The sequence below is a fragment of the Callorhinus ursinus genome, unplaced genomic scaffold (assembly GCF_003265705.2).
Source record: "Callorhinus ursinus isolate GAN/ISIS: 27379988/994484 unplaced genomic scaffold, GSC_fseal_2.0 scaffold8, whole genome shotgun sequence".
Classification (NCBI taxonomy): Eukaryota; Metazoa; Chordata; class Mammalia; order Carnivora; family Otariidae; genus Callorhinus; species Callorhinus ursinus.
In genome coordinates this window covers 63471860-63484101 of record NW_027397070.1, presented here as the reverse complement: position 1 = coordinate 63484101, position 12242 = coordinate 63471860, and the positions used below count along the sequence as shown (strand labels likewise).

Below are 12242 nucleotides of genomic sequence, written 5' to 3'. Positions count from 1 at the left end.
TTCTTGCGATTTTACTTGAAGTTTGAAATCGCTTAAAAATAAATGTTTTAAGTTAAAACCAGAAATAAATAAGTAATGACCAGCAGCATAAAAGGAAAAGAGGGAAAGGATATAACCCAGACAGATTACAGTCAAGAACAGGTGTGTGCACGCATACGTGGTGTGGGTGTGCGTGGGTGCACGTGTGTGTGTGCGTGCGTGTGCAGTAGGGGTGGAGAGGGGCCGGATGCGTGGTGAGCACCCTAGAAGTGTCCTGCTTTCAGGCAGCCGAGCTCCCGACTAACCTAAAGGCTCTTTCCTCCCCCAGCGCAGGGTCCAGCACTGCCCCACTGTGTCCTGGGCACTGAAGGCTGGACCGGCAGCCACGTGGTTGGATGGGGACCCTCCAGCCGCCCTAGGACGACTGCCCGTGAGGTTGTGAGGCTGCATCTCTGCTAGGTGAGCTCCCTCGAGATCTTTTGGTAACAGGCAACCATTCCTTCCCACCACCGCTCCCACCCAGACCCTTGCATGTAGCCCTCGGAATCCTGGTCAGGCTGTCTGTCGGTCCACCCCCTGCCTCCGGCGGGGCGGTGAGTCCTGCTGACATCAGCCCCCCTTCGCCATGCCAGGCACTGGGCTGAGTGCTTGTCACAGACATGTTGTTACTCTCAGGTCTAAGCAGCGTGGGCGCCCAGCATCTGCCTGCCTTCCCGGCACAGGAGAGAGGTGCCCGGGGCACAGGCGGGGGGCGCTGGTCTCCTAGGCACCGGGTGGAGGCAGAGGTTGGGAAGCCTTTTCTTTTCCACGTCGTGCCACCCACCTACCCAAGCTCTGCCCTTGATCCGATGCACACAGAGCAAACTCACAGCGGTCTCTCTCTCGCATGTCCTCCTCCGTAAAGTCCAAATCTGGGGGCCGCGTTACCTCTGACATTCCTTCTGGCCCCAGTGTCACACGATGACGACCATTCATTAGCGTGTCCGGCCAGGCCTCAAGCTCTTTGCCTGCCCTACCCCGAGCACTACAGGTATGCAGTGCTCACAGTTAGGCCGTGGGAGCCCATTTTATAGATGGGAAAACCAAAGCAGAGTGAGGCTGGGGAGCTGGTCCAGGGGGCACTGCCGGGAAGAAGCCCAAGCGACAGCGGTAGGGACTGAGTGTGACCTGCTGGGGGCAGCGCAGGACTCATGTCCTTGCCAGAGGCACAGAACGTCTGCGCCACACTTCCTGGGGGCCAGGGCTTGCTGTCGTCCAGCTCCTTGCTGGTTCTGGGTGCTGCTGAGATATTCATAGGCCACAGGCCCCGTTCGGGCCATTCTATGAAGCGGGGAAAGCAAGCGCGGGCAGGCTGAGCTGCATTCCCCAGCGAATACAGTGGGGGGCCCCGGGGTGGCTGACAGAGATCCTCACGCTCTTTCCAATACATTCTGCTGCCTTCCCTTGGAAAGATCCATTCTGAAATCCTGGCAGGCGTTGTAAGAGCCTCACAGAAAGTCAAGTGCAACACAGTGACTTCTGTGGAGCTCTGAAGCCCTCCATGAACACCACGCCCCACAGCATTGGGCCCGCTGGTTCCTCTCAGACATCTGGCAAAGCTGAACCCCCACCCCAGTCTGCAGGAAGGAGCCCCTCCTCCATCGGCTGCAGAACAATGCAGATGGGAAGGCCAAGGCTGAGCAGCCCACCTGCACCCCTCACCTTGACCTCATTGGGTAGCACTTCTCAACTGAGCAGGTGCTGCTCCAAAGGAACACTCCGGAAACATGTTGGGGCACTTTGGTTTTCACAAAGATTTGAGGACATGCGATTGGCATAAACCATGAGTGTCAGCGATGCCAGACATACTGCAAGGCATAGGACCGTCCCTCGCAATGAAGTGACCCAGGTCCCACGTGACAGATGTTCCACAACGAGTCCATACGGGTGAAGAATCTGTCCAAAAATCATCTGAGCCCAGAGCCTCACAGTCCCGCAGATGTTTGATTTCATATGAAAACACCAATTTCCCACAAGGTTTTCATTCCCAATGAATTTCCTGTGAAGACAACTACTGAGTAAATCAGAGGAAGATTTGAATTTTGTTTTTGGGAACTTTACCAAGTATGATTCACATTGCAGAAAACCTTAGGACTGAGATCGGCGGGGTGGGTCTTCATCGTCTCTGTCCCCGCCCCCAATGGGGTGCCCAGCCCTAGATTGGGGATCCAGGGAGCCTCTGTGGGATCGACCATCGCCTTCCTTCACACGAGGTACTCAGCCCCTGGAGCAAGTCCATCCCACGAGGCTCTGGATCCTTCCAGAGCAACACCTGGGGTTGAGAGGCGGAAGCTCTCACGATGCACCCAGTCATCTTCCGGGTTGGAGAAGCAGCTGGGGACTACGGGAAGCCTGTCTCTCTGTCTTTGCTTTTGCAGAAACACCACCGCCTCCAGGAGGGATGTTAATCAGTAACAGTCCCCTGGGGAGCATCCTTTGGAATAGCAAATATTTGCTGCAAACCCTAACCTTCCCTGTCCTTTTTCTGAGTGAAGGACCTTCCCAGGCACCAGGAGGCCACTCACTGGGAAGAGCCAGCCAACTAGAGGAGACCTTCAAAGGGTCCAACTAGCGAGCTATGGGGGAGAGATGTTCTTGTTGGCTCTGGGTGGGTTCCAAGGTGGCGGGGGGGCCGCGCAGAGCCGAGTCCTCACCCCCAGGCTGGATAGGACAGGAGTGGCTTAGAGGAGTGTTCTAGACACAGAGACCTTCCTTTGTGGGATGCTGGCTAGAGGAAGAGGCTTTCAAGACTTGAGCCTTCATGCCCACAACACTCGCCATGCAAACCACACTCAAGTCCCTGGCTTTCTTCCCAGGGACCCTCCTGCCCAGGGGGCTAGCCTGCCCCTTCCAGGACTGGGGGCGGGACTGCTACTCCAGGCACAGTCAGGGCTGAGGAATGGCAGGTGAGCAACTGATTTCTTCCCTCTCAGATTCTATTTATGTTGATGCATCCTTGGCATGCTTGAGGGCACCCTAGTGCCTGGAGAGGGGAGGGACCCCTGCAGACATTCTGTTCTGTTCAGTAGATGAACCCAGGCTTTCAGGGTTACATGGGACTGTCCAGTAGGCAGCATGCAGGGACACCCGTGTATCCCCGGACAGCCACTCCAGGCCGGAGGAGGAGCTTGCTCCAAGGCAAGACTAATCAGTCAGAAGGGGTGACATCTGCCGGGTATGACAGGATCATTTCCTGATGACTGTCACCAAGAGGAGTGACTCAGAATTCAGGAGCATCCTGCCATGGGATGATGTCTTCGTTTACAAAGTAGTGCTAAACACTGTCACATACTGAAGGCGTGAGCCCGGTGTAGGTTTGGTACACCGCAGCAGGTCCTTGCCCAGAGCTTACAACACAGGAGTGACCCGCTGAACACGGGCTTGCCATTTAGAATCGGACAGGCGTCCCCAAACACACATATTTAGGAAGCACGGCAAAAGTATTTCGCCGAGTAAGGGGGTGATCCTGAGCCTGTAGGAGGAGTGGGGCCCTGAGTCCTAGAGGCACGGGTTAGCATCAGCAAGGAGCCACGTGCCGAGTCCCAGGGCTGGGTGCTATTTTATGTCAGGCAGGGACTTGGACACGGCCCCCTGCATCAGGGAGGAGAGGCCTGGGGACTTCTCTCGGGCACATTGTGCTCCAGGTGGCCTGGCTCAGAATGAGGGTCTCTGCCGATGGGAACTGCAACCTCCTGTCTCCCTAGGGCACCCCACAGGGTGGGGGGACAGTCCCAGAAGAGAGTGAGCGTGCTGCCAACTGACTGCTAAGAATTGAGTATGTGACCTTTTTAGTGTTCAGAGTCTATGGCTTTTATCTACATTTCGCATCCTGCAGAAACATGGAAGTTTTCTTCCCAAAGTTCCAGCTAGATCAGAAGTATGAGATGGGTGAACTGCTTAAGCAGATGGGAATCAGAAGAGTCTTCTCACCCCAGGGCTGACCTCCGTGAGCTCTCAGTTACTTCAAGAAACCTGAAAGTACCCAAGGTAAGTCAAGATCCTTCACAGGGCCCAATCCCTAAGTATCAAATGTGACCAAAACCAACACTTTTGCAAACCATTTAACATCAATAAAATACCATGCTGTCGTAGAAAAGTTGTAGTAGAAAATCAGATTTAAAATTCCCCAAAATTTGAAACAGCACTCAAGTTGAATGTTTTAATAATTTTGAGCTACTTTATTAAAACATTTCACTCATTTAATTGCTCTTATGTGGACTTCTCCCTCTTCTCTCCCAATGCTCAAGATTTACCCCCAAAATGGAACTGGGTCACAGATTCATTAAAATTGCATGAAATGACACCACTTTCAAGATGAAAGAATCCCCCAGAGGTCACCCGGCCCAATTTCCCACCCCTTGTGGAAGTCCCCTCTGGAATATCCCTACAAAACAGCCCCCTCGTTCTTTCTTTCAGTGCTTCCAATGACAGAGAACTCACCAATTCCTTGAAAAGCAGCTCAATCCACAAATGGCTAAAGTTGTTTTTGTTATATACCCATCCCTCCCTGTAATTCCTCCCTAACTACTGCAGACTCCTTGGCCTCAGCTCTGCTTCTAAAGCTACTTAGAGCAAGGTTAGTCATCTTCTGCATGGAATCCCTCAGCAAATCCATTTTCTCAAGCCAAAGCCCTACTGGTTTGGAAGGGAAGCAGTCATCCGCTGTCCAGAGCAGTCCTGGGCATCCGGGGGAGCTGGTGAGTATGCCCAACCCCTGGGTACTAATGCCAGCAAGAGCCCCCCATCATTACTACAAGCAAGAAGACGTTCCGACATTTCCAATGGTGGCGACATCTGAGCTATGGAGTCTGATTCCTGTTTTCCCCATACAGTTGCATTTTCCAATGCTGAGAGAGATTTTTTATTGTTATGTTAATCACCATACATTACATCATTAGTTTTTGATGCAGTGTTCCATGATTCATTGTTTGTGCATAACACCCAGTGCTCCACGCAGAACGTGCCCTCTTTAATACCCATCACCAGGCTAACCCACCCCCCCACCCCCCTCCCCTCTAGAACCCTCAGTTTGTTTTTCAGAGTCCATCGTCTCTCATGGTTCGTCTCCCCCTCCAACTTACTCCCCTTCATCCTTCCCCTCCTGCTATCTTTTTTTTTTCTTAACATATATTGCATTATTTGTTTCAGAAGTACAGATCTGTGATTCAACAGTCTTGCACAATTCACAGCGCTCACCGTAGCACACACCCTCCCCAATGCCTATCACCCAGCCACCCCATCCCTCCCACCCCCCACCACTCCAGCAACCCTCAGTTTGTTTCCTGAGGTTAAAAATTCCTCATATCAGCGAGGTCATATGATACACGTCTTTCTCTGATTGACTTATTTCACTCACCAATGCTGAGAGAGATTTAAAAAGGCACCCACTGAAGCAGGACCCAGCAGGGTAACCATGGCCTGCCATCCGGTTTTACCAGCTCAGGGAAAGTCAGGCAAATAAACATGACCATCCTGCACACCAGCACCTGAAAGAATTTCTGCTGTAAACACATTTAAAAATGAAGAAATGTGCTGTTTTACAGTTTAAATTGCAAACCATTAAATATTCTCCCCCCGCCTCCCACCATTTACTCTGGAAAATAAATTTTCACTCCACAAAATGAGAGAATTTCCAAGTGATGGGACACAGATGTTCCTTCCTATGATCTCCTCTTATAAAAATTATGTCGGTACATCATTTGCATCACATGAGGGTTCTGGACAAGAGGGCCTCCCAAACATGATGAGCAGCCTGAGTCCAGGCACCCAGGGTCCAGGGAGACTTCAGGGACCCAAGGCACAGCCTCAGAGCAGTATTAGTGACTGGGGAAGCTTCTACAGAAGAGTAACCAGGCCCCTGCCCCCACTGTGCCTGCCAAAAGGAAGGTCAAAGTATTCAGGGGTCCCAGGCAGTGTGGAAACCTTCTGCGGGGGTAGAGGGGGAGCATCAGCTCGCTCAAGAATCAGTAGCACAAAGCCCATGCTCATTAAGTATTTGTTGATTTCCTGCATGTGTGCATGCACTGGCTAGGCAGAGTCCCCTGGGTCCACACCCACAATATGGTCTGGGGTCCCCTGGTATTGTTTCAGGCTCCTGAGACAGTGCCTGGTACAACCTCAGACCCTTCCTCTCAGCACAGATGAGCCTGTATCATTAAATCCCAGGATCATGGATGGCCCCATGGGTAGGACTGTAGCAAAAAATGTCAAGGGGCCCAATTAATTCCCTCCTCACCACTGCCCCATAAATGGTCTTCCACATTATTTCCTTGTCTAGGTTTTATGCGGAGCAGTAATGGAGGATGATAAAAAAAAAAACAAAAAACAGAGGCAGTGGTGGGAACCCTGCAGGAAATTATTGCTTATTCCATGCCTCCCATCATCCAAGTGGACCAGACATTTCACTTCATGATGTATGAAGAAACCTCTAGAATGTTTCTATTTCTGGGCAGTGTCGTGACTCCAGCTCTCCTCTGATTTAAGACATGCCTAAGTACTTAGTGCTCCAGCCGAGGCTGAGTCTGGTGGCCCGGGGTGGCCGAAGAAGAGTGTCCCCCTTGTCCTCTGCTGGTCTGAGCCATTCTCAGACAAATCCAACTATTAAATTCACACTATTTTAAGGAGAGGTCTGTACCGTCTGTCTGGTACTTTTAAGCCTGTTTCTCAGAGCCTTTGTTATTAACTTAAGACTAGCTTGGTAGAATATCTTTACCTTTCTCTGTTACTCACGTATCTGGACTTTAAAAAAACCGTAGATCAGAACCCTATTTCAAGACGAAGCCTTTGGGAGGAAGACACATTCTTCATGAGTCATGTGCTTCGCTCTCTTTACTTTCCTCTGGAGCAAAGGAAGTGTTTTATTTTAATCTGTTACAGAACCATTTCTTGCTGACTAAAATTAGAAGAAAACAGCTATGGGCAGTCCTGACCGCAGCCCCAGCCTTGGGGCAGCCCTGGCTCCTCCGTGGTACAGCAGATCCTTTGACAGGCATTAACTGAGCCGCAGATCGAGTTCAATACTTTCATTTCACACACAAGAAAGAACTGGGGCACACAGACCGGGTCATGGGTCATGAGGACATCCACAGGCCGCAGGCACTTTTGCCTTCAAGGCAAAAATCTCATCTCAGAGAAAGAAGAACGTTTGCCCAAGGTCACCCCACGTGGTGTGGCCTGACCCCAGCCCCCTGGCCCATTTCACTCTTTCTCCCTTCTACCTAAAACATCAATCTAAATATACAGGCACCAGGCATGTCCCTCTGTTACCCACTTTGCTTAAACAGAACATAAGCATGGGCTTTGTCCCAAGGTTAAAAGGGAAATAGCATATACCTCTGAAATTTTTAGTCATTTTCCGTTCTAGAGACAAGAAAGTATTTCAGGAGCAAATTCAGAGAACCATGGAGAGAGCTAGCTAATTGGGAGTGTCAAATATGTTGCCTAAATGCCTAATTGGATTTCTGTTTGCTATCCAATGTTTAAATATACCTAAAATGAACTTATTAGTCATCTTGATTGTGAATATAAATCAGAGTAATGTGAATCGTACTTAAGGTAATACTATTAAGTAGCAGTCTAAAGACCGACTTTTCGCCATTCTAAAATCTGCATGTTACTTCGTTCCTGAATTCCTTCCATGAGCACTGGCTGACAATGCTAGGACCTGGAACAAGGCAAACATAGAGAACTAAGTCCAATCAATATGCTTAATTGACTTGTTAGTATTCCATCAGTCAAGTGTGTTTGTGGAAAAAGAATGGAAAGAAAAATAAAAGAGAATTCCAATCGCCCACCTTTAAGAGATGAGATCTAGAAAAGTCTATGAGAACATAATATCCTTTGAAACAAATATGGCCAAACCCAGCTATAAAAAGCTTCATTGTTATGGAAGGACTCCTAGACTGTGCAGACCCAACTTGACCCTCCCCTCCCCCTGTGCATGCAGAACAAGGACAGCACATAAAATTGCCCTTGGAGGCCGCAAATGGCCATATTCCCTGCTTTAAGAAACTTTTTTTTTATGTTATACGAAAACAATGAATCGTGGATCCCTACACCAAAAACTAATGATGTATTGTATGGTGACTAATATAACATAATAAAATAAAATTAAAAAACAACAAAAAAAAAACACCTGCTTTGGAAACAGTGATATGAAAAAAAAAAGTAATCCCCATATATATGATTGAAGAAATCCCTAAGACCCTAGGTTTCAGCTTTTCTAAGTATATCTATGTGTGGTGAAAAAGGCAGACTAATGAAAAATGTAATAGATCTTACCAAAAAAATTCAAGGTTTCAACTGAGGGGGTGAAGTCTGAACATTGCAACAAGTCTTCACTATATTTAAGTGTCAGGTTTAAAAACTGTTCTCACATAGACACAAACACACATACACTCACCCACACTCACACACTGTCACACGCGCTGTAAAAACTGAAAACAGATCACTGAGTTGATCCAATTCATTTTATCTTCACTGCAAAACTCCTACTCAAGCTGAAGAGTCTGGTCTACTTCAGTTTGAGTATCTCAGACATGCCCACTGACTGCAGGGCTCATGGAGCCATCCTTCCAGAATAAGATATCTGAACTCAGGAAGTCAAATAATGGAAATGATTTTGAATGTGTATGAGGTTATGTCAGCAAGACTCCATATGCTCTTCTTGCTTATTAGTAAAATCCTTTTTGGCCCGATCTCCATTTCTGCCAATAAAACAGAGTTCTACGGGGTCTTTTATTTCACTTGTAATGTGAACTAGAGACATTCTAGAACCTGTCCTTAAAAATGCAAGTTTCCATAATTAACAAGAAGATAAAGAAGCCAGCCATCCCTATTTCACTGCAGCGACAGATGTCACACAACTGTTTTAAAGGATCTATTGGTGAGTTGTTTTACTAAGAGTATCAATCTTGCTTCTGGTGTAAATTGAGATATACGTGGATATTCATAACTGTCACCGATTTGTTTTTTACTGTTTTTATATATCCGTCCTTGGAAGTATAATCTTAGCAAATAGGTCAACAGTTTTAGAAATCATGCTCTGTGGGGAAAAAAAAAAAAGAATACTCCCGAAAGTAAATCTTGATAAATCGTCTTAATTGACAGGAACAAGACCTGTTCCAATTGAGTAGGAACAAAACCCCGGCTGACTTGCACGTACTCCTGAACTCTACGTGTCCTAGTGACAAAGCACTTTACTCTTCCCCGCGCACACGAAGGAAAATAAAGCCCCTAACTCTGCTATTATTATTATTAGTTATTATTGAACAAATAAACTGAAATTCTCCATTTTATTTAAAGCAACAGAGTCAATGCTGAGTATGAAGCGAAGCGCTGGATGTGCCGTTATGCACCACACATTCTCTCCTAATCGTGCACTCAGTTCCATGTGAGTGATGCTGAGTTACATAAAATCCACAAAGAATACTGAATTCACTGAGCCGATATTGTCCAGTCTCTCAAATCGACCCAAGTTTTAACTACTGACCAAATGAGAAGTTCAACAATTCCATTTCTTTGTCCTTAAATGAAAGATACTAAGAATCACTAAAAATAGCCCAGAAGAGGCCATATGAAAGGCAAAGGGGAAGCAAATATCTTGGACCAAGTCTCACGCTGAGTAGCTGTCCCCTGAATAATTTATAGTTGATGTTGGTGTGCTGCTCGTTCATTACTTAAAAATGAACTGTCTTACTCGTTAACTGTAGAATAAAAGCTGCAGGAAAGTATTTAAAACTTTTTTCACAAACACTGGTATCTCATTAACCTATGTTTTATTTTGAGTAAATTCATTATTCATTATTTCACATTATAAAAAGTAACCACACACGCATATGCATTCACAAATTAGATCATCTTTATCATACATCAATATATTTTAAAAAACAAATATTTTCTAATATCAATATAGTTATATGCTGATTGCATTTTGAAATGGAGAAGCTGACAATAGCTTCATACAGTATATCTCAAGAACTGACATTTTAAAATTAAGAACTGTATATGTTCCACAGGCAAATTTTGATGGAAATATTAGCATCAGTACAAATAAATGCTGTTGACATAGCTTAAGCATGATAGCTTGGAGTAACAGCTGATTCAAACTAGATTCATCATTTTAAATTAAGGACAAATACAATCTACAATGTAAACAAAGTATTTATAAAATAAATTTTTCTAGGAAATGAAATCATCAGTCTATTATTTTTAAGGTAGTTGTAAGCTAAAAGTTATCAGAAATCTTGGTAGAATTTTCATTGCCAAATTGAAATTTCAGAACGTCCAGTTACAACACTGTCACCACCATCATAGGACTGATAAAACTGCGGACAGCTGCTCGTACCCTTTTCAGTGTGACTTTTTAATTGGGCTTGGAGATTTGTGAGAAGATGCAATGTCTTTCTTACTCCCAAAGCCCTTCCAAGTGATTAGCTAAAGCAATTTCAGTTGATTTGGACTTTCATATAATTTTTGAGTGCTAAAACTCTAGAACAGTTAAATAGATGATTTCCTGCACAGATGAATGCAGACTGGTCTCTTCTGCAGCAGGGCTAAAAGCGTACAGCTAAAGTTGTTTTTCATCACACTTCACTATGACATTGGAATTCTGTAACCACATTATTACTCAAGAAATATATAGTATATCTCCTAGGGAATCTAATTTCAAATATGGAAAGTTTATCAACATCAGCTGCCATTATGTGTCTCTTTTCCATTCATTAACCAAAAAAAAAAAAAAAAAGAAAGAGAAAAAAAAAGCCCAGCAATTTGCTTTAGCTTTTGTCCATCAATCACATTATCTCCAGTTGTCTTTGTTTTGCTTCCTTCATCAAGCAGATGATTTAAGGATTGGATTTTCTCGATTTTCTTTGTCAAGAAAGAAAGGAGGGAGGGAGGGAAGGAGGGAGAAGGAGGGAAAGAGAGAGAGAAGAGAAAAATAAAAAAAACATGAAAAATTTTATCCATTCAATGCTTACAAAGTAAATAAGAAATACAATCTACTTTAAATAAACTGACTGTATGAGGATTCTGATTAAGTGAAAAAGAAATCATCCATTAAGGATGACTTGGAACTCTTTAATTACCCAATCCTACGTACATCTAACATAGCATTCAATTCAATTCATACAACTTTTCCCACTTTTTTGTGTGTAACGACAACAGAAATGAACACAGGCCCAAATACATCAATATTTGATGCCTTTCCTGTATCTCCTTTAAGACACTGGTACTCCTCAATACCAGACGGCTCATCTCTAGGACCCTGAAAAGCTGGAGAATGTGTCGCATGGAATTTTTTGGAGAAGCATCACTGAGATAATACTTTCTGAAATCACTTCATAAGCTTATTTTACAGAAAACGGAGAGATTTTCATTTGGATATGACACGTCACTGAATCTTGCATAATACTTCACAGAAACTAGACCAATGTAGATATCAATCAGCTATTCCAGCCATGCGGCCATGTGCTTTCATGAGCAAGTCCAGGCTACAACTACATCAGATGGAAATAGGGTTATGGACTCGATATCCAGTCTCCTGTTAAAAAGAGCAGCTGTAATACCAACATTCCTCTTCCTTCACAATATTCAGAAGAGAAGAAACAAATGATGTGATTTTTTAGAGTGTTTCTAGATTCATTTTTTAACCCTCAATTATATGTAACTGATTATATAATTCCATGGATATAATTTTGTTATCTAAACGATATATATTGAGCAAGAGAAAATTCAGTCTACAAAAAGGAAAAACGTGCTCAGCAAAGAAAGAACAGTTGAAGACAGTAATCTGAAATAAAGGAGAACTGGTCAAAATATTAGGTTTCAGCCTCTTTACTTTAAAAAATGCCTATGACATTTAGAAAAATAAGTTGACAAGAGAATGAACTACATTCCGATGTTATTAAATATGGTCTTCGGTAGAAGAATTCCAGGGCAAGCTTTTGAGAGGAAGAGGGCCTAGGGGTGACAGACAGGAAGGCCCCTTGAGGGATGAATCCACCCTGTCATCACACAGATGGGCACAATGAGGCCCAGGCACCAAACAGACTATACACAGCGCTTCGCTGCCTGCTGTTGGCACCGGAGCACGAGGCTCCAGGTCCAAGCTCTCTCTAGACCTTTACCCCATCCTGTCCTCAATCCTCGGGACTTCGAAACAGAACTTCAAGGTATAGTCATTTGAACAATCATTGTATGGGCAAAGAACATTCTCTGCAAAT

At 45.2% G+C, this 12242-nt stretch overlaps 1 protein-coding gene and 1 long non-coding RNA gene across 8 annotated transcripts in view; one reads left to right on the top strand and one right to left on the bottom strand.

The window, feature by feature from the left end:
- Window positions 1–211: 211 nt before the first annotated feature.
- On the top strand, window positions 212–4542 carry LOC112822057 (uncharacterized). Of its 2 annotated transcripts, XR_012379152.1 has the most exons (4): window positions 212–438; window positions 2835–2924; window positions 3854–4005; window positions 4435–4542. It is a non-coding gene; the product is annotated as an uncharacterized lncRNA (long non-coding RNA). The 2 variants fall into 2 exon arrangements; XR_012379153.1 differs by lacking the exon at window positions 2835–2924 and having other exon boundaries at window positions 423–438.
- Window positions 4543–9855: 5313 nt separating this feature from the next.
- The window catches only part of PPP4R4 (protein phosphatase 4 regulatory subunit 4), a 105485-nt gene continuing 103098 nt past the window's right edge, over window positions 9856–12242 (bottom strand). For all 6 annotated transcript variants that reach the window (XM_073895830.1, XM_025869418.2, XM_073895831.1 and 3 more), the window contains one exon: window positions 9856–10887. In XM_073895830.1, the coding sequence (XP_073751931.1) occupies window positions 10863–10887 (25 nt within the window). In that variant the 3' untranslated portion in view covers window positions 9856–10862. The remainder of the gene's footprint in view (window positions 10888–12242) is intronic.